Here is a 22,940-nt window from a genome sequence, read left to right on the forward strand (position 1 = left end):
TAAATAATTTAATAATTAATAAAAAAATAAATGACAAATGTAACGATACACAAGTGAATTGGTATAGTAGTAAATGAAAATATTTTGTGGTAAAAGGGGATGATGATGAATACTGTAGTTTGTAAAATAAAGTTTATATACTTGTTTTTGAAGGTTGAGAGTGAAATTGTGGTCATGGGATTTGGATTTTTTGTCAGCTAGACTGAAGATTAAAAGGGTTTGTTGGGTTGGTACCAATGAAGATTCAACTGTATATATATTCGACAGACAGATTGAGAAAGAGGAGAGAGTATTTTGTTACAGTGAATTGTTGAAGTTGGATTTGTGCCAGTTTAATGCAAATATATATATAGTGATAATATGGTGCTTCACTGGCCAAAGAACCATGGATTGTTTAGTATAACAAAACAACAACAACAACAACTCTTTATCAACAACCAAAGTACAAACGAACGGTACTTGTGTTTGTAACTGATATACAGGTTTCAAATTTTTGATATATTTTTATTTCTTTTACGTTGGATATCACAAAGATTCAATGTTGCTTCAAAAATCAATTCTATTTATTTATTTAATTTTTGTTTATTTTCATTTTTGAATTTATAACGAATTAAAGAGAAAAAAGTTCAAATAAAAATACACGAAAATTGATTTATAATAATTTTTTAACAATAAAAAAAAAATCATTAATTGAACAAAGAGCAGTTCAATTTAACAATCCATGTCATTTTTAGAAACGTTGTATTTTTTAACTGAAAAGTTTTTATTGTCAACAAAAGTGTTATCTATTTTCTGGTAAAGAAAAAAAAAAAAAATATATTCTTTCACAAGTCCATATCGTAATATTAAAAGTATGACAGTTGGAAATAGACTGAGTTTTGTATTTTGACATGGATCATCAATGTTGAATGGTATTGCTTGCCAAGTTTGTTTTCTTGGATTTTGTACAATTTTTATAGAAAAAAAGCTAAAAAAAATCCACAGCTACTGAATTAATGTTTTAAAAAATTATTTTTAAATTTTTATAAATAAGTTATTTATATTTGGAATGAATTGTTTATTAATTTGATAATAATAATTAAAAAATATGAATTTAAATAAACAATAAATATTCATTTAAAATAAATAATGAAAAGTTCATTAAAATTCTACAAAATAAATTTGTACAATGTACATTATTTTATTTATTTTAAATACATAATTTAAATATTTTATTTTTCTTTTTTTTTTATATATAAATATTATATTCACGTGGTATACGAAATCATATCCTCCATTATAAAATATTTTAAAAAGTCAGACATGGTGCTTTTGCAGCTTTATTTTTTTATACTTTGGCTAATATAAAGTAACCCTCTTTTAAATTCTAAAAACGAATGATCGATGCACTTGTCCATAAAAAGAAAAGTTTTCTAAAAAAAAGTCAAATCCTTTCTTATATTCTTTTTTTTTTTCAACAACGTTTATACAAGGTTTTTTGATTTTTATTTTTCGATTGTATAAACATCTTTACAAGTCTGTAGAAAGAATTGTTCTATAAATTTGTGGCATGATAATATTAAGCTGGATTTGATGTGTTAAAAGTCGCAGTAAAAACATCAATCGTGTCTCCATTTAAAACTATGTGTCTAGACCAAATGGTAAAAAAATAAAATAATAAAAAATAAAATGAAACTTGATTCTCGTTGTTGATGTAAATATTTTATTTTTATATATTTTTTTTAAAGTCAATATACTTGCTGGAGTAAAAAATAGATGATGCATTGAAAATCGATAAGATTAGAAGTTTACTTTTACGATGTCGTCAAAGTAATGTCTCTCAATTTTACACGTGTTGAAAAAATATATCGTGGATTATGTCTTTGTCAAAGATTACTATCTTAATGGTAAAAATTTAAACTTTTTAAAACTCAGCACTTTAATCTTGACATCTTGACTTGAAGCTTTAAAAATAAATAAATATTAAAGTCTATTAATAATTTTTTGTAAATATATTATCAATTTCTCGGTTTTATTATTTTAATTAATTTTTTTTTTAAGCTAAAATATTGTCATTGAAATAGCAGTGTACTTAAAAATTGTCACCATAAAAAATTTCACAAATAAAACATAAAAAAATAAAAAATATACTGTCGAAATTCTTTAGATAAAATATTGGAATTCAAAGACTTTACGATAAATTACCAGATTGAAGATCCTTTAAAATGAAATTCCAACACGAACGATTAACAATCAATGTGAAGGATATAACAATTTTTATCTTTCGTTTTTAACTATTGATTTTATATTTTTAAGTCTGACGACAATAAAATTTCAACAGTAATAAATAAAACTTTCAAAGATTTTTTTTTTTTTTATCTGACATTTTTAAGATTGTAAAACGTGTGAAAAATAAAATAATAAAACTTATATTATCAAATTTTCAAAGACAGTTAGTTAATTAATTTTTATAATCAAATTAAATTTTTTCAAATTAAAAAAAATCATATTTATGCTTTTATGAAAATTAAAAATTTTTTAAACCAAAAAAAAAATTGATATTCTTCTTATTTAAAAGCTTGTCTAAAATTTCATTAAACCGGGAATGTGACACACACAAAAATACTATTGAAAGAGAAGAACAGAAAAAAATAAAAGAAAATTTCTCACGTACTTGACGTATTTTTTTTCTTTTTTTTTTAAATAATCCGCGAAAAGTCCGACAAATGCGTGATCTGGATTGTCGATCAACAGAGCTAAATGAACGAAAGAATGTAAAGAAAAAAAAAACCAAAAGAAAAAATAAAAGCTAGTAGTTTTTTTTTTTATTTTAAATGAAAGTAGTATTAATGGGATTTCCAGGATCATTGATCCTTGAAAGTTTTACACTGTTAACATTGGTCAGATTGACAGGATACCCTCACCAATTGTTGAGTGCATATTTATTTATTTTTATTGTAAAAAATTTAAAAAGATTTATCATGTTATCTTAATTAATTGACACTAAAATATAAAACCACAGCGTTAAGTAGTAATTTCGATTTTAGTCAGACATGTGAGTGATTTGTACAATCCCTAAAAAGTCACGTTGACTATTCGAAAGTTATTTAAACTAACACATTAAATACACATAATTTTTCTAAACAATAATATCAATTTAAATATTTTTATATTATTATTAATACATATATATATTAATTGTTAATTAATAAACAATGATTTAAATATAAATTAATTGATTTAAAATATGACTAACCTTATTGTTGAAATTATTTTGTTGGTTATCACGTAATCATGCTGTCAAATTGTCAATGAAACATCACAAATTAAATATAAATAAATAAATAAACTTTACATAGTAATTTTAATATAAAACTAATAACAAAATGTATTGTTTTTTTCTTTTTTATCACTAATAACACACACACACTTTTTAATAAAAAAAAAAAATAAACAACTTTAAATGAAAACAAAAGAAATTTAATTAATATTGAGGTAGCACTGTTGATTTAGACGTTTTATTAACTTTCAATGAGTACTTGGAAAAGCCAATTATTTAAGATGAATTGAAAAAAAAAAATAAAACAATGTGACATTGTGATAAAACTCTACGCCATAGTCAATGCCAAACAATCAGCTGTTTTAACAAAATACAAGCTCTAGGAAATTCTTGGCTGCTGCCATCTCGCGTGGGGTAAAAAAAATATCAAAAAATCAATTAAAAAGGAGGTAATTTATTTAAATATATTTAATAATCAATCGAATGCTTATCATCATTATTATTTATATTGTTAAATTTTTATTTAAATCAAAAATATCGAAATCGAAATTTTATAGATTTTTATTACCATCAATACAGATACTTTTTTTTTCTGGGAAATAATATTTGATCTAATTTCAATAATAAATAATAAAAATAAATGTATATTTATTATTTTTATTATTATTTGAATTACTATTTGTTTTAATTAAATTTGTATATTTATTTTTTATGAATTTTTCATTGAAATATATAAATGGATTTGCATTGTCAACTTGTGTTATATAAATTAATTTTATAAGGCCACAAATTTTGTACATTTATACAACTGTAGTATATTTATGCATATTTATCGGTTAATTAAACAATTTAATTAAACGCATTTATAGTTTATTTATTATTTTGTTTATAACATGTATATATTTATTTGTATTGACATAGAAATTAACATTGATTTTTGTTTATTCATTATTTTCATTTAAAAATAATATAATTAAATTAAAATCACTTGTATTTCGATGATTAATACAGCACCTTTTTGTCAATATATTTATCATTTTTTTTTTTGATGACGTGCATCGATGAGTGCACACTATAAAAAAGTAACTTTTAAAATAATATTCAACTGCACAAAATAATAATTCAAAACATTTTGAAATAATAAAAAATAATAACAATCAAAAATTTCGATTTTTTTTTCCATCATTTCGATTTTTAAAAATATAAAAATTAACAATGACAAATATTAGTAGCAGCAATTAATTTCTAGTATTATTTAAATAAAAAAAAAAAGGAATAATAAAATTAATAACACATTGTTTGCTCTCATCGACTTGATCGTATTTTTGTTTTTGTTTAATTAAACACAATATATGAATTAATATATAAATGAAATTCAATTATTCGTTGATAATATTTAAGGCATCTGCGGGTTGTTCCCATCATGATATCAAGTTACAATATATGACAAATAATTTTATTTATATTATTTTTATTATGATTATATTTTAAACATTTTTTTTTTCTTTTTCCTTTTTTTTTTTTATTTCATACACAATTTTTGAGCCTGAATGAATTTGAGTTATTCTTTGAGACATTTTTTTTTAAGATTAATTCATTCAGACTCGTTGTAATAATTATAAAGAAATTACACACCTAAAACATTATATAGAAAGTCGAAATTAAAAATGACTATTACAATTAATAAATGACTAATATCGCTACGATTTAAAAAAAAAAAATAAAAACAATACTTTCAATGTATTAAATAAAAATGTAATTTTAAAAACTCTTCATGACCAAAAAAAAAAAATAATAATAAAAACTAAAGTGTACTATGTAAAATGATTGTGAGGATAATTGTTTTTTTTTTTTTTTTCTTTTATTATGGCTGTTTAAATCGTAGCGAGATTATAAATATTTTAAATTGACAACCATTTATTTTTAAATTATTATTATTAATAATTCCATCTCTTTTATTTACTCTCGCTATATTTTCTTTTTGATTCGTTATCATATTTTATCTTTTCATTAATCGTTGTTTTTTAATTTTATCTCTCTTCTCTCTCTCGCTCTCTTGTTCTCTTTTTGACTTATTCTGTTGTGAGTTTTACCTTGGCGCACTCTGGACAAATAATATCATCAGCATCAGTTATAAATCCACGACCAACAAGTGAACTTTTACATCCAGCACAAATGAAACAATCATTGTGCCAATGTCTATCCTCAAATGAAATAAAACGTGTGCCACCAATGCCTGTTAATTTAAAAGAAAAATACAATATTAATTTACAAAACAACGAATATATTTTAATTGAGCTTTCTTGTATTTTAAGGAAAATTAAACTAACCAGTTATTGGCTTGGTGCATGAGGTACATCTTTTGGCAAATAATTCACCAAAGCACTCAGCACAATATGGTTTTTCATCTCTTGATGTAAAACGTTGACCAGCCAAACAATTGTCACAATTTGTACAAGTAAAACATTCTCTATGCCATGGATCATTTTTATATGTAACACCACCACTTGTTATAATCTACAAATTAAAAATAAATTATTATTTTATAATTACTATACAATATTGTGGGGAAAAATAAAAATAAAATTAATATTTTTATGCTTTTATTACCTTGTTACATTTGATACAACGAGTTGCAAATTTATCCTCATAACAACCAGCACAGTATATTTCTTGTTCACGTGGTATGAAGCTTTTCAATCCAATGGCATTTTTGCATACAACGCAACAAAAGCATTTTTCGTGCCATTGTCTCGTCTTGTATTCCATCTTTTTCGTGCCTATAAATTATATTTTTTTATACATTAATAATACAATAAATAAATAAACATTTAAAATTATTTATTTTAAATTATAGTTAATTTTATTATCATTTTATTATCGCGTGTGGCGTCAAATTGTCTATCAACTCAGACGTACAATTTATTTATTTTCTCTCTTTTAATTTATCTCTATTATAAAATCTATATATTTTTATAGATAAATTAAATAAAAAAGTGTAAATTTTACTATGTAAAAATGGAAATATTGTCCTTCAAAAAAAAACAACATATCCGTATTACCTCAAAGTGTCTAATAAATAACATTTTATAATAAATTAAAAATTATTTATACTTTTTATTTTTATATAGTCATATTTATTTATTTATAAAATCATCTTTCAATCAAACCACACCTGTTATGCAAGTAGATAGCCAAAAGTATATGTAATTTAAATTATAAAAAATAAAAAAAAGTATTAAAAATATATATTGAAAGATAATAAATCACTGTATACACATTTATGCTTTTTTTGGATCAAGTGCAATGGAATTTTATTGACCCGATTCTCTTGAACATTTGAAGGTGATTTTTTTTATTTTTTAAATGTTATTTAAAACCGGCTTAATACAGTTGAAAATATTTAAACAAAATTTTTCAAAATGAATATATTTTATGATAAATAATATTTTTATAATTATTTTATTTATTTATTTGAAGATGACCATTGTTTTGCAATATTGCAATAGGGGTACAGTCATGAACTGGTTATGATAATTTCTACGTCATTCATAGGCCCACGTAGATGACTAGACCAAAATTATTCATCAACATTTCGCCACGTTTATTTTTGGGACATTAATAACCGATGATGACGTACAACAACAAACGTAAATATATTTTTATTAATTTTTATTATTATTTTATGTTTTATCAGATTTAATTATTCATGTATATTTACTAACCATCATCAACATTAATGTGAAATTACCAATCAATAATAATTATCATCAGAAAAATTTCTGCTTATTATAAAATTTAAAAAAAAATTATTTTAAACTGATATTTATCAATGTTATTTAAAATTAAATTTTCATTTTTTTTTTATCATTTTTGTTATTTTATATATTGTTAATAAATAATTATTTAAAATTTTTTTTTAAACCACTTATGTGAGTCAGAATATTGTGATTATTTGTAGGCGGTTAAGAGTCATTTTTATTTTTCATAATTATTTTTTAAAATAACATTATTATTATAATAACAATATTATTTTTTTAGCATTCAAATATTTATTTAAAACGATGATCTAAGTTTAAAATATAATGATTATAATATATATTTAATTTAAATTTTGTATTTACTATTTCGAAATATTTCGATTCAATGAATCGAAATAAATAGTAAATTACAATGCGGAAGTTTATGTGGATTATTTTTTATGATATTTAGATTTTAATATGTTTTTTATTTATTTTAATTATAATATTTATATTTTTTTATTTAATTTTTTTTTTTTTAATTTCAATATGTGACTCAGTTGGACCAGTAAAATGATGTCACTTTGTCCAGTTTGCATGTGTGTATTGTATGGTCATCAAGGCTTTTTTTTATTTCACAATTTATTTAAAACCGCACCTCCTCTGTCCATTTAAAAATTGACCCATTACAAATATTATTTTTTTTTTTTTAAATATTCACTCATTATCATTATTATAATCATCATTATAAAATCCTCAAAATAATAATAACAATAAATACGTATTTAAACAAAAAAAGTAAATTATCTTGACCTACGCTAAAATCAACATTTTTTAAATGTAAAAATGTACAACTCATTATGAACTTTTTTTTAAAAAAAAAAACAAACTAAATGGAAAGTAATAAAATTAAATAAAACAAAAAATTATCATGAATAAAATAAAAAGTGTAATAAAATTGAATAAAAAAAACGCGAAAAAAAAAAATTACCATTGTGTGTTGTTTTTAAAATATTTTTTTAATACTAATTAAAGTAAAATTTAATGAGTAAACTGAGGTTTGGTATAAAGGTCAACCGTGCCCAACAGATGTCAAGGTATTAATTAATCGATAAAAATAATAATTATAAATGTAAATAAAAAATAAAAACAAAAAATTTATATATAAATGATAATTTGGAGCAAATGATATAATGCATTGAATACAGATGTATTTATAATAATAATATATTGATAGAAATATAATTAAGGTGGTTTTGATGTTATGTTAAACATGCCAATGGCAATATTATATATATAATACTACATGCAGCTCAATTGAACAGTGCTCTTGGCAACTTGGTAACTTGCTTGCTTGTGTATTCCCAATAAGGTCACGTCTCCTATGATCGCAAATCGAAACCGACCGGTTTTTCGTTACGTATATATCATATTTATATAGATATAATTATGTAGAAAATAAACAACCCACATGTTCACTATTCTATAGTAATTTTTCTATTTTTCCATTACAAATCAATTATTGAATTTTTTTTTCTACTAGAAAAAATTCGATGAAAAATATAAAAATAATTTTTTTTGGTTAATTGTTGTAATTTAATTTATATTTTTTAATTAGATTAATTTTTAATTTATTATTTATGTTTTACGCTAATTGTAGATAATTATTTTTTAATTTTTTTTAAAATCACCTGGTGTGGCTTTTTTACAATCACCAATACGACAATCTCTTCCAAGTGAACAACAAAATTTTGTATCACCTTCAAGTGGTACCATGCTAAATATTGCAACATCATCACCATTATCTTTAGCTTTTTTAATTTTATCATCACCAACTGTTTTTGTTTTTAAACGTAAATTATTTGATAATCTTTCACGTAATGCTTCTGTTGCCATTTTATATTTTATTTAAAAATCACTTTTATATATATCACAGATTTTTTATTTTAAATATCACTTTGAATTAATTTATATAGTTTTATTATATTGAAAAAGAGAAAAAAAAAACGAATCAATATTGTATTTTGTTGATGAAAAAAGTTTATTATTAAATATTCACTATATTCTTGAGGCACGAGGTTGCGATTACAGAAAGTAGAATCACCGTCTTCTTCAATTTGTCGAGATACTTATTGAAAAAAGTCACAAAACCCCTTCCATTATTTTCTCGCCTCAACACCGAGACACGTTTCTTCAGTTAATATTTTTTTTTCTTTTTCTACTTTATTATTTTTTTTATTTTATTATATATCTGTTTCATCTTTTTTTTTTTATTTGCGTCAAGCCGTCTAGAAATGAACGACAACCACGTGCGTAACAATAAATTTCGATTTACTCCGAATTTTCATTTACTTGATTTTTATGAATAAAATTTAAATTAATTTGTTAATAAAAAAAAAAAATAATAATAGCAATAATCTAACTGTTAATTAAAAAATTAAAATTTACGCATCAATGATTTTTTATATTATTAATAATTATTGTTTATTAATAAATAATTGATGTTAATAACTTATCAAGTTTGATTTTTCTCATTCAAATTATCATTTCATATTTTTTTTATTTATTTTTTCATTTACTAAGCTAATGATTTAAATTAACATTTATTTTTAAACATGATTTATTATTTTTTTTTTTTATATATGGTAGTATTTAAATTATGTTGTGCGTCTTAAAGACTTGTGAATAATACTGCAAAGAAAATTCATGTCTCAACTCAACTGGAATCAACATCACAACTTGGGCAGGCGCAACATTTACACGATAACTTTCATGAACTATACTTAGACATAAAAAAAAACTTAATCTATTTTACGTATAATCAAAAATAAATTAACAATTTTCTCACTACGAAATTCTTGCAATAATTACGACTAAAGAAATGTCTTTATCGAAAAATTCTTTTCCTTAAATATTTACTTGTTTTTTAAATTTTTTTTTTAATTCGAAATACTGGATTATTTTTATTTCTAAATAAAAATAAGGAAATATTTTTATATATTATTTATATTTAAGTAAACAAAAATATTATTGCCAAGTTATTTATTAATTTTTTTATTTTTGCGTTTTAATTTTTTAGTTTTCTATATTCATTTGTCCTTGGATTGAAAAATATTAAAACTATTTATGAAAAAAAAATTTCTTGCATAATACGTCAATCGGTTTTGATGATTAACAACTTTATAATAAAAGTCGCAGTATTGTTACCATGTTTTTAAGTATTTACTTGGATTTACGAGAGTTTACTTTGTCATCATCATCATCATCGACAAAGTGCCAAACGAGATTTACTTATGCAAAATATATATTGTTAACGTTATTTTTTATCACCAGCAAAACTTGATACTAAATTTATCAAAGTATAATAATTTTCGAACGAGCGTTAAATTATTAAACCGGTCATTAAAATAATACCAATCATTTTATTATTGCCAACGAATTATAAAGATTAAAAAATTAAATTAAAAAAATAAATTTTATACATTTATTAACTGTTTTTTTTTCCTTTAAATTGTTTATAATTATTATGAGAAAAATAAAGATGAAAAAATCAATAAAATAGTTTGCTTTGTAGTGATAAAAATTTTTTACGATTGTAAAAAATTTTTATGACCTTTGAACCATCACCTTGATGGCAATCCAGACCATGGCCTACATTCAAGCCCAAAAGATCGTTTTAAAGTGGGCGTGTAACCAACTTTTATCCACATTTTTTTTCTTTTCATTTTTTTCATCAATTTTGTGTATTAAAATTTTTTTTATTTTTCCATGATAATAATAATTTTCTTTGAATATGAAATGAATGGAATATCATATCAAAAAAAAATATAATTATAATTTTTTTTATTTTGCCTGAAGGAGGATCAGTCCTTCTGAACATGTCGATAATTTTGTCCCGCTGTGTTTTGCGATCATAAAAAAACCTTGACTGATTTACCGTAATGAGAAAATAAATAAATAAATAAAATATATAAAATGTGATAAATCTATCACCTTGTTTTCATTTTATATACACTATTCTTCAAATTTATCATAAAAATTAATTTATTTAATCTAATTAAAAACAACAACAACAACTTGATTATATTTTTTTTTAAATGGACTCAATCAATTTACGTAGTAATTATTAATATAATTGTTGTTGTTGTTTTTGTTTTTTCTTTTGATTTTATAATTATCAAATTTTTAATGAACTTACCAGCACGGAAAATTTCGCCGCAACCATCGCAACGACTTGCAAATTGGGTATCGTAACAATTGCCGCAATAAATTTTGTCTCCCTTGCTTCCAAATTGTTTTTCTACCAGTGAAACTCTGCACTTGAAGCAAAGGAAGCATGCCTCGTGCCAATGCTTGTCCTTGTAAGATAGATCCTAAAAAAAAAAACAAAATTAAATTAATAATAATTCAAAACAACAAAAAAAAAAATAATAGATAACTAGCAATTCAATGGAGATAAATAAAAATGAAAAAAAAAAAATAAACTATTTTTAAAATAAACAAGTGTAAAAACATGAATAATAATTTATTTTTTTCTTTGTAAATTAGCCAAGTTTATTAAAATTTTTTATTTATATTTATTATTGTTGAATATTAATTTTTATTTTGGCTAATATGTTTTTTTTTTTTTTTTTGACACTTTTACAAGATTAATACGACATGTTGTTGATAATAAAAATAAAAAATAAAAAATAAAAACGAAATAAGAGGAAGAGGAAGAAGAAAAAGAAATAAATTTTAAAATAAAAATATTTTTTAGAGGGAAATGTTTGTCGTATTTTAGCACTGCGTTGGTGGACCAAAATAAATTTGCGATAATATTTAACAAAATGTTTAAGACTACTACTTGGCTGGTGAAAAAAAAAAATTAAAAAAAATTAAATAAAAAAGAGGGTAAATTCTATTTCTAGCTGTGAGTAAGACACTCAGTTTGAACTGGATTTTTTGACTAAATTTTTTATTTCTTTCTCAATGAATTATTATTTTTAAATTTCATCAATGAATTTTTTAATTTATTTAAAACTATGTATGTTTTTTCCATCGAATTTAAACTTACTTGTTGATTGTGTTTAAAAAATTGTAAAATAATTTGATAATTTGAATATATTTATGTAATTTTTCGTTTAATTTTTGTCTTTTTTCATTTATATTTTAATCTCCATTGTGTTAGCTAATTAAAATAGTAAGAAATAGATAGTACCTTGCATGAATTTACCTTGGAGTCTATGCCTATGATCTTGCCGCACTCCTCGCAATTGTTGGCAAAGACACTTTCGTAGCAATTTATGCAATAAGGATGTTCGTCTCTCAGTACATAACGTTGACCGGTCAGCGACTCGTCGCACTGCCAACAACAAAAATGACCGCTGTGCCAATCCTTGTTCATTGCTTTTGTGTATTCCCCACTGAAAATTAACTGTAACAAATTTTTTTCATTAATTTATCTATCAAAAAAAAAACCAAATTATCAATTATTTCGACGAATTTAAAATTCAACAATTTCGATTGTAAAATTTAACAGTTTTATTTTTCGATTGTTAAAGCTTGTCCAATTTTTTATTATCATTTTTTTTCTTTTTTCGCCAATGATATGTACCTTTAATTAGTGATGATGTATGTGCTGGCTGAAGACATAATTTCAAAATTGAGAATCGAAAAGAAATATAAAAAAACTCAAAGAAATTTTTTTTTCGATTTTTAAATTTTTTTAAATAAAAAAAAAAAATCATTTCTAATAAACAAATTGATAAAAATTTAAAAAAAAAAAACTAAATTAGCCTTCAGTCAGCACATACTCCTCGATAGCCGGATTTTCGTCGTTGTTGCTGATATTTTTTGTCGAGCTTTCGGTTGTATTGTCGATTTCGGTAATTTGTACTTCCGAATTTTGATCTTGACTTTCTCTGCGTTTTGTTGTTTTCTTCACTTTTCGTACTTTTCTTTCGGTTGTTGTAAACACAGCTGTTTGTACATCCGCCATTATAATTATCAATTTTATTTATATTATCAATAACTTTTATAATTTAACTCAACAAAGAGTAACAATATTAACACCAGTTTAAAAAAAAAAAACTAAATTATTCAATCAATAATTTGTTTATATTTTTTTTTTATTAAATAATATATCAAAAAAAAAAAAAAGAAATTAATTAAAAAGCCACGGTGTTGCTTGTGAGTTTATGAACTGACTGAAAAGTTGGAAGAAACAGTACTGAGTATCGTCTCATATCGAGACACTATTTTGGTCACAAAGACGACTCCAGCCCCTTCTCCCTTTTTTCCATTAAAAAAAACATACACATATGTATTATTTAGTATATATGTATTACGATAAATATACTCATGTTAAATAAATATTACATTGGCTCAGGTTAATGCAAGTGTGCCGGGTGCAATTTTACATATTTTTTATTTTTCTATTTTTCCCACCCAAAATTATTTCATATTAATAATTTTTCCACCACTGTGTATACTATTCACTCCCCCCCAAAAAATTTATTTATTTATTTATTTATTTATTTACTATATAATATTGCTAGTAATTTATTTTTTCTAACCCTTGAATTTTTTTTGAGCTTGATGTATTTGTAGCTTACTTGAACAAAAGCACTCAAACGTAGAATGAAAAAAAACTTGAGAATTATTATAAATAATACGTAAATAAAAATAATAAAAAATATTTTTTTTATCTTGCAATGTTAGTTGCTTGAAAATATATCGATGAATATTAAAATTCAAATGAAAATATTTTTACTTTGATATTTTTTGGTCTTTCTATTGTTTTTTATCAAAAAAAAAAATGTATTTTTAAATTTTATCTAGTGTTATCGTTGATGATAAATGTTATATCGAAATAATAAAAAAAAAATTTTTTTTATTTATTATATTTATCAATATTTTTGTTTATCAAAAAACCCAAAGACTAATTGTTTTTTTTTTTTTTTTTATCTATGTTGTCTAACAAACTTTTAACTTGACCTCTTATTTATATTTTTGTTGTAAAAAAAAAATCAGGTAAATGTGGGTAAATTTCTATGTTAAACATTCATGAATGTAAAAATTTATTTTTTTTATATTCATTTGGCTGTTTTAAAAGAAAAATATGAGGATAATTTTTTTTTTTACAATTAGCTTTTACTTGATTTCTCCGAGTTTTCCACACATCACCACGAAAATTACTCTGAAGATAAAAAGTTTTTTTGATATTTTGCCAAGCAGGTGGTTTACAAACAAAGTTGATGTGTTTTTTTGTGTGGAAGACAGATCAGAGTACCAATAAACGATGAAAAATAGAAGACAGAAAAATAAAAACATAAAAAAATAACAGAAGCGATGGTAACGAAAAGTGGGTCGGTATTTTCCACGCATCACCAATGTCTCATGTTCGCCTACACAATTGTTCATAATATCAAATTAAATATTTTTCTTTATTCCTCCATTTTTTTTTTTGTCAATTAAAATAATATTATAAAATTTTTTTTTTTTTGAAAAAGGGCAAGTTGTGTGTGTTCCATATTATACACAAAAAAAAAAACCAGCAAATAAAACAACCTTGTAGCTTTGATGATGAAAGCAGGTTTATCAAAAAAATTTTCATGAATTTTACAAGATGTTTAAAAAACATCAATATGTATTTCAGCATAATTGCCTTATTAATTATACATTTGAGTGTTATAAAGTCTCAAGAGACAACTTAAAAATTCACTTGAAATAAAACGAAAAAAAAATTTATTTTTTAGCTACTTTTTTTGATTGATTGCTCTTTAAATTTTAAATTAAAAATATTCATGAATTTTTTAACATTCATTTGATATCTTGTGAACTTAATTTAATGATTGATTTAACCAGTTGACATATTGAGAATCAATTTGATTTTTTTTTTAAATTAATCAATGTTATATGTAAATGGAAAAAAAAGTAGGTCATTTTTTTTTTTTTTTGCCAGTATTTAAATTAATTAAATATAAAATGTAATTTTCCTTATATAATTATTATTTAAGATAAAAAAAAAATTGAATAATCTTTTGCTTAGTTATATATATAAACAAGATATATATATATTTTTTTTTTTTCAACAAAATAAAATAAATGAAAATATTGTTGACAAGATTAGCATTTGTATTTTTGTCTTTTATATTTTACACGAGTCGTGACAATATTCACACGGCACTACACTAAAAAAATATTTAACTTATTCAACAAACATTTTAATATAAATAAAAATAAAAAAATAAAAAAAATTGCAAATTTATATTATTAATTTAAATAATAAAATAGTATAAAATTTATATAAAAAAATTTGCATTACCCTAGTATTTTTGTCATTTTTATTAGAAAAATTAATGCAGTCATTATTCGATCCAGGTTCACAAGTTACCATCTCAACAGCATCTAAGAACTCTTCATCAATTGAATCCTCTTCATTCTCATGCATCGTTTTCGTCATTGTCTTCGTATTCATCGTCTGAGAATTTGAAATTTTCAAAAAACTTTTGGAATTTATTTTCTTTGTTAAATTCCAATTGTACAATTCATTGTCTCTATCATACAGAGAAATATTTCTCACAGAAATACCAGGTAAATTGTTTTCTAAATTTTTATCATAATAATAATCAATTATACAATCATCAAGTGAACGTGATTTTATAAATTTATCATATTTATTTATATATTCTTTTTTAAATCCAGTTTTTGGTAATAATAATTCATTAAATAATGTATTATTACAATCATTAAAATTTGTTTGTACTTCAACTGATATACTTTGTCTACTTGTTGATATTGTTTCATTAAAATCATTTGATATTGTATTTGTTGATTCATCATGATATTGATTATTTGTTTGTACTGAAATATCAGATTTTCTTCTTTCTGGATTACGTTGACGTTTTGTCAATTTATTACTATTATTATAAACAATATTTTCAGCTGATTTACTTATATCAGCATTACGTGATTTTAAACGTGTTGGTTTTCTCAATATACTTGTACTTTTTTTAATTAATTTTCTATCATTATTCATTATTAGCTTATTGCAATTTTTATTTATATTTTTATCTTGTATTAATACAAGTGTATCACCATCATAATTTGTTGTTTGTAATTTTATATTTTTAATACAACATTTATGAATTGGCTCTGTTGATGATTGTGGTGATGTTGATGATGATGAATTTTTATTATTATTATTTGTTAATTCATTTTCAGAGTCATCATTGTCAAATGAAGTTGTTAAATCAATTGATGAATTTGATGATTGTAATTTATCATGTAATTCATTTATTGATATTTTATTAATTTCATAATTATTATTTATTGATTTATCAACATCAATTGAATATGCTGAATGTTTTTCATCATTTTCATCGTCATCATCATCATGAGGCAAATCAAAGTCTAAACTTGCTCGTGAATCTGGTCTAGACATTCCAAAAATATCTCGACAACTAAAATCTGATAATGTACAAGCATCATCATAGCCACGTGATCTAAGTTCACTTCTAACTTTTAAACTATATTCATGAAGATTTTCTAGTTTACAACGTGCACTTTTTGATAAATTTAAACTACTTGAATGACTTAATCCACATATTGAATCATGGAAACTTAAATTTTCAGTTGTATCTGATTCGTGATATGACAAACAAGCTGGTGATTTTAATGTTATTTCATTGTCTTTGCATTTTAATAGATCAATCAATTCAATAACACCAACACAACCAACAAGTATTGATAATAATAGCCCCATTATTAATTGATTCAATTTATTTTTTCGTTTTTAATTTAACACAAACATCTTTTTTTAAGTGTTAATCACGTGATGTGAAAATCATGTTTAAAATAATCACAAATATTAATATTTTGTAACATTTTTACACCCACATAGTATCAAAATATTTATCTCTGCCAATAATATTCCATAAAGTTTAATGATCTTGAAAATTTTGTAATATGATTTTTAATATTATTATTTAGTTCACTTGGAATGATGATGATGATTTTCCTGTTGCTAGCATTATAATCATTAAAAAAATGTATCGTTGTTTTTTTAATGTCAAAATATTATTACAACATTATTAAAAATATAATTTATTGTATAACAATTTATAAAATAAAATAACTTTATAGTAAAATACGATGCACAACTATTTAATTTAGGCCGTTGCAAAGAGTGATCAAATGTAACTGTTGCCAGTTCAAAGTAATTTCGTTTCTTTGATGATCATACTGATGATGATGATGATGATGCTGATGATGGTGATGATGATGATGATGTTGATGAGATCAGAGTCTAGACATTTTAAATGAACATATTATGCCTGGTTTGCTGATATCTAAAGTTAGAATATTGTCCTCGAATGCAGATGGTTGTGTCCTTAATGTTCATTTACTTGACAACTTAAAATTATCGATGATATTGTAATATTTTTTTTTCATTTAATAATGACAGTTTTTTGGCATTATTTAATTTCTCTAAAAACAATTCATTTTGCATTTCATTGTGTTGATAATTTTTTTTAATTCTATTAAATTTTTTTCTTGGAAAATTAAGAGATCATGTTGTTCAATGTTGAATGAAGCTAATGATTGTCATTGAATAAATTTATGCTCAATTTAAATGTGTCGCTGCACTTTTGGCAGTTGGGTTTATCCTAATATTCAAAATACTATAATATTATTATCTTAATTTTATTTTGGCTAGTGTTTTTGCTAATAAATTATAACCCCATTGACCTAATAATAATTTTTTTTTTTTGTAATTTAAATATATTATTGATTTGTTGTTTAGAAAATTATTTTCTACAGATATATGAAATTTATAAATTTTAGTAGGTGAGGGAATTATTTTATTTCTGGTTACTACATCATTGGATCAACATACCAACGTCATAATATCATCCATACGTGTTTTGCACCCGGTACTATTTTTTTTAATCTTGGCAATTTGCCAATAATTAAAAACTTGATATACTGACTCTAAAAATCTATCGAACTCATGAGCTTTTATATTTTATATATTTATATTTTTGATACTATCGAGTACAATAATATTTATTCAAAAATAGATCAAGTTATTTATAAAATTAACGATATAATTATTATTGGCACTATTTTTTTATAGTAAACAAAAAATAATAATTAAAATAGACAGTTTTTTTTTTTAATTATCCTAATAACAAATAAACTTTTTAGAAAAAAAAATTATTTATATTTTTTATTTCAAATTAAATAATACAATTAATTATTTATTTATTTTTAATTCTTTCTACTTTAATTTAGAAAAGAAAAATCAATTTTAAATGTAAAAAAAAATTTGTATTAAATTAAAAATCGAAATGATAAGGGAACAAATAAATTAAAAAATTTTCTTTACACGAAAAGTTCAAAAGCTAATTGTCGAATATGCCTGGCACAAAGCGTTACGATGTCAAGGTTACTCAGTGAATGCGGGTATAAAAAAAAAAAAAAATACAAAAAACTGTAGATGAATTTAAAAAAAGATAGTGATAAAATGACTCTTGATATTTGGTGGTTTCGCGTGCATTTACTTTGAGAACAAGTGTCTGGAAAATTGTTAATAAATCAGTATGAGATAGATTGATTATATCCGTGACTAAATTTTCAGGAGATTAATGATTAACAAAGAGAATAGGAAGTTAAAAAATATATTTAAAAAAAAATTAGTGCCAAGTTGACGATGATGACAAGAGCTAGTATAATGTTCATCGTATATATTTTAACTTGAATTTTGCTTGTTTGAAATTTATATAAACCTATGTCATCCTTAAATTTAGCTAAAAATAAACAATAGATGTTTAAAATTAATTTTTTTTTTTTATATAAAATCAAGTAAATCAATGCAAAAATAATATTCATTTATTTTCTAGCTTAAACTAAAATAAAGAAATTTAGAAATGAAATAATAATTGCTTGAATATTAATAGCAAATCGATATGATGATATTATTCGAAAAAATAAAAAATTCACTCAACTGTGAATTATAAAATGATCTTTATCAGACATATATTTAAATAATTTAAATATATTTATGAATAAAATTATAATATCAACTAAAATTGATGAAAGATTTTTCAGATTATGTTTAAAATTTAATGTAATTATTGAGTTAAATTTGAACGATAAAATATAAAATTGGGAATATTTAATTTTCAAAATAGATATACATGAAAATGGTATCTTAATTAAATCAAGTAATACTTAAATTTGGAAGTAAACCAAATTTGATTTAAAAAAAAATACAAGTATTTAAATTAATAACGAATTAATGACAATTTAAATGATCAAATTATCAGCTAAAAATAATTTAAATAACTTGAAATTTATTCACATAAATATTTCGATATTTAAATTATCATATTTTGTTTTTTTTTTTTTTAATCTAAATAAAGTCGTGATGTAGACTAGTTTGAATATCAAGCCAACCGAAGACTCATCGACACATTGCTCTATTATAAACATGAAATAATCAACGAAAATATATTTAAATATATTTCAGTTATTTCGAATATTATAGTCATTAATTCTATGTTGAATTTCGTTTGATTTAATTGAATTAAAACTGTCGAAATATACTCCAATAAATAAATAAATAAAGTTACTATATAGTAAATAAAAATTATTTAAAAAATAATTTTTTTCTGTCAATGTTTTACTGGTATTTATTTACTTTAATTTAATTTTTATAATTGTAATAAAAGTAATTTATTATTAAATAACTACTTTGACAGTGTCTTGTGTTTAAATCGTCTCAATAAATATAAATTACGAAATAAACTGTTAAATAAAATATAAAACAACATTTTTAAACGTTTGGAATTTACCAAATATGGTTAAAAATAAAAAAAAATATAAACTCAACAACTTGTGGGCCTTCAATGTCTGGTATTTTATATTAAATTTGGTGGACAACTTGTCAGGTTCAATTTTATTTTCATTTGTTTATGGAAATAATAATAATAAGTTAAATAAATAAAATAAATAAAATTCTTTGAAGATGTGCTATTTGGATTTTATCCAAAAATAAATATTCAAATAAAAATGATTTATCAAGAGAATATATTTATTATAATTTTTATTTATTATTATTATTTTCAAATGAAGAGATGAAGTAAAAAAGATACCTGTTTAAAAGCCGGTAAAGTTGAATTTGTTTTTTGATAAGTTAGATTAAATTGAGAGCAACGATAGACAAGTCTGACCACTATTGTCGGTGACTACTTACCGCCAATAATATTAATAACAATGGTAAGTAGTCGACGATATCAATAGTCAGACATAATAAAAATTACGTTAATAATTGTTGGTGATAAGTAGTCATAGACAATAATAGTCAGACTTAACAACAACTCAATTTCTCGTGGTAAAAAAATTAAATTAAACAACTAAAAATTGAATTTACCAATTGAAAATTAAATTCAATAGTTGAAAATTAAATTTAACAATTGAAAAAATAGAAAAACAATGATAATAAAAATACTGGACTTTTTTTTTTTATGGAAAATAAAATATATAAAATTGTTTTTTAACATTACCTCATCACATGCAGCACATCTTGGTTTGAGTTGTTCTGCATAATGTCTTTCACAGTAAAGTAAATCATCATGAACACAGTAAGCAAGATCAACAAGAAGTTCTTTACAGCATGTACATTTAAAACATGATGGATGATAAAATTGTCCAAGTTTACTAGCAATAACACCAAGGCTACCATATTTTAATGATTCATGACACTCTGCACATTCCTAAAATCAAAATTAATATAATTAATGTTTTGTCTTTTAATTATAATTGAAAATATATATTTTTTTTTTAAATAATTAAATTAAATTACCTGATTTCTTTCACATATTTCTTGTACACTACCAATATCAAGTGCAATTTCATTTCTAGCTGCCATAAAATCATCAGCACTTGCTGAATTTTTTGTATCTAAATGTCGACAATATGCTCTTGCAAGATCTTGTTTTGGTAATTGAGTTGATAATTGACGATCACGATAACGTTCACCAGGTGTACCAAGTCGTGGAACTGATATTTCTGGTAATAATGAAAAATACTCATCCACCTGAATAAATATAATAAATTAATTAATCAAGTTGTAATAAAAAAAAAAATACAAAATATACAAGTTAAATAAATAATTAAATGTTATTATAATATTATCATTGATTTTAATCGTTTTTAATTTATGATGTATTACTTGGCTTTGAACCAAAACTCATCTACATTATCCACTTGAGAATATTGTACATCAACATCGTAAATTTTATATACTGTATACAAGTGCATAATCATTTAACTCTATTGCATAAAAATTTAATCAAAAAAAAAATTGAAAATCAATCGAAAAAAAAAAGGCAGATTATAATTACTATTTAAAAAAAATTTATAAATAAAAAAATTTGTTAATTTTAAAACTTTTCAATCAAGATATGAAAAAGTAATTTATTTTTTTTTAAATTTATTATGAGACTTGAATATTTGCCAATTTATGATGCATGAAGTTATTGAACATTAAAATCATGTTATTTTACTGGTTAATCATTTTATGTGTCATTGTTAAATGGCAAATTTAATGACAAAATCATTCGAAGGTGGTATTAAACACCCTTCACGTATATTATTTAATAACCTCGTAAATTTATAAAAGAAAAAAAAATAAATTAATAAACAAAAACAAAAAAAAAATATTATCAACGCAGTTAAATAATTACTAAGATTTAATTTCTACTGTGTCTTTTGAAGTTTAATTTCATATTTTATATTTATGTGGACGTATCTTGTATTTTGTCTATTAATATATCTTGTAGATTTTTTTTTTTTGTTTCTTTTGGGATTTCTATTCATCAATTTTTTATTCTGTCAATATTATTACTCATCAAGTTGGATGAGCCATGACTTTTATGGTATATAATTAATAAATAAAATTTATATTAATATATAAATTAGGATAATTAATCAATGTATCACCTTGTTTGGTGATAGACCTGGTGGTGCCCATGCCAAGCCTCTTTCACGTGGATCAAGACCAACATGATTGTTTGGTCCCTCACCTTTTAGGCCCAATCTTGCTCGAACTGACACCCACTCTTCGTGACACACATCGTGAGATTCCTTTGGACACTTGCAACTCGTACAATTTTTTCTGTAAATTAATAATTAAATATTAAATTAATTTATATATATATATTTTTTTTTTTGATCAAGTTAATCAATGTCACCGGGACAATGTTGTTACAATAAATATTTGCGATGAGCACACCTTTCATTAGAGCCTAGATATCCAACCTACTATATTTTTATTTTATTTTATTTTTGTCATAAAATTTTATTGCCATCTCAATGTGTGTTTGCTACGTGATTACATTCATTTTATTATTTTTATTATATCACTTTATTTTATTTTTAAAAAAATTCACATGTGGGTGTTGTTAATATTTTTTAATCAATAGAAAAAAACCATTTACAAATTAAAATAATTAATAAATTTATTAGATAATTAATTTTATTATTTTTTTATAATTATCTTTATGGAAAATTAATATTTTTTATTTGTATTTAGTTTTTTTTTTTGATGTTAGGAAGTCTTGAAATTAAAGACACGCGATAAATGGTAAAATTTTTTATCATCAAACAATCATAGTAATCAGCTAGATGCATTAACTGGATAAATTTTTTTTCTGACACACCTTTTAGGACGTCATTCAAGTATAAAAAATAAAAGCTCAATTTTTTTTTTGCCAAGAAAATACTTGCAATTATTAGTGTGACGAGAATTTGCCAAAAATAAAATTTGAAAAAAAATTATTTATGTTTATGTATAATTGAGAACAGACTGTCTCTGTTAAAATAATCATTCATGCTGTGATCGGAAATCATAAAAAAAAAAAAAGCTTTTAGTATTGTAAAAATAATAAAAA

General features: G+C 22.6%; 1 protein-coding gene across 9 annotated transcripts in view; it reads right to left on the minus strand.

Moving 5' to 3' along the window:
- Positions 1-4,210: 4,210 nt before the first annotated feature.
- The window catches only part of LOC122854378 (four and a half LIM domains protein 2), a 39,503-nt gene continuing 20,773 nt past the window's right edge, over positions 4,211-22,940 (minus strand). For 5 of the 9 annotated variants that reach the window (XM_044154963.1, XM_044154967.1, XM_044154960.1 and 2 more), the window contains 8 exons: positions 21,991-22,165; positions 20,852-21,085; positions 20,553-20,762; positions 12,200-12,415; positions 11,198-11,372; positions 5,870-6,039; positions 5,590-5,776; positions 4,274-5,495 (listed from right to left, as the gene is read on the minus strand). In XM_044154963.1, the coding sequence (XP_044010898.1) occupies positions 5,332-5,495; positions 5,590-5,776; positions 5,870-6,039; positions 11,198-11,372; positions 12,200-12,415; positions 20,553-20,762; positions 20,852-21,085; positions 21,991-22,165 (1,531 nt within the window). In that variant the 3' untranslated portion in view covers positions 4,274-5,331. Of the gene's footprint in view, positions 5,496-5,589; positions 5,777-5,869; positions 6,040-11,197; positions 11,373-12,199; positions 12,416-12,794; positions 13,379-20,552; positions 20,763-20,851; positions 21,086-21,990; positions 22,166-22,940 lie in introns of those variants that run through there. The other 4 variants (XM_044154965.1, XM_044154966.1, XM_044154961.1 and 1 more) reach the window with 2 other exon arrangements.

This window comes from Aphidius gifuensis, linkage group LG4, assembly GCF_014905175.1.
Source record: "Aphidius gifuensis isolate YNYX2018 linkage group LG4, ASM1490517v1, whole genome shotgun sequence".
Taxonomy (NCBI): Eukaryota; Metazoa; Arthropoda; class Insecta; order Hymenoptera; family Braconidae; genus Aphidius; species Aphidius gifuensis.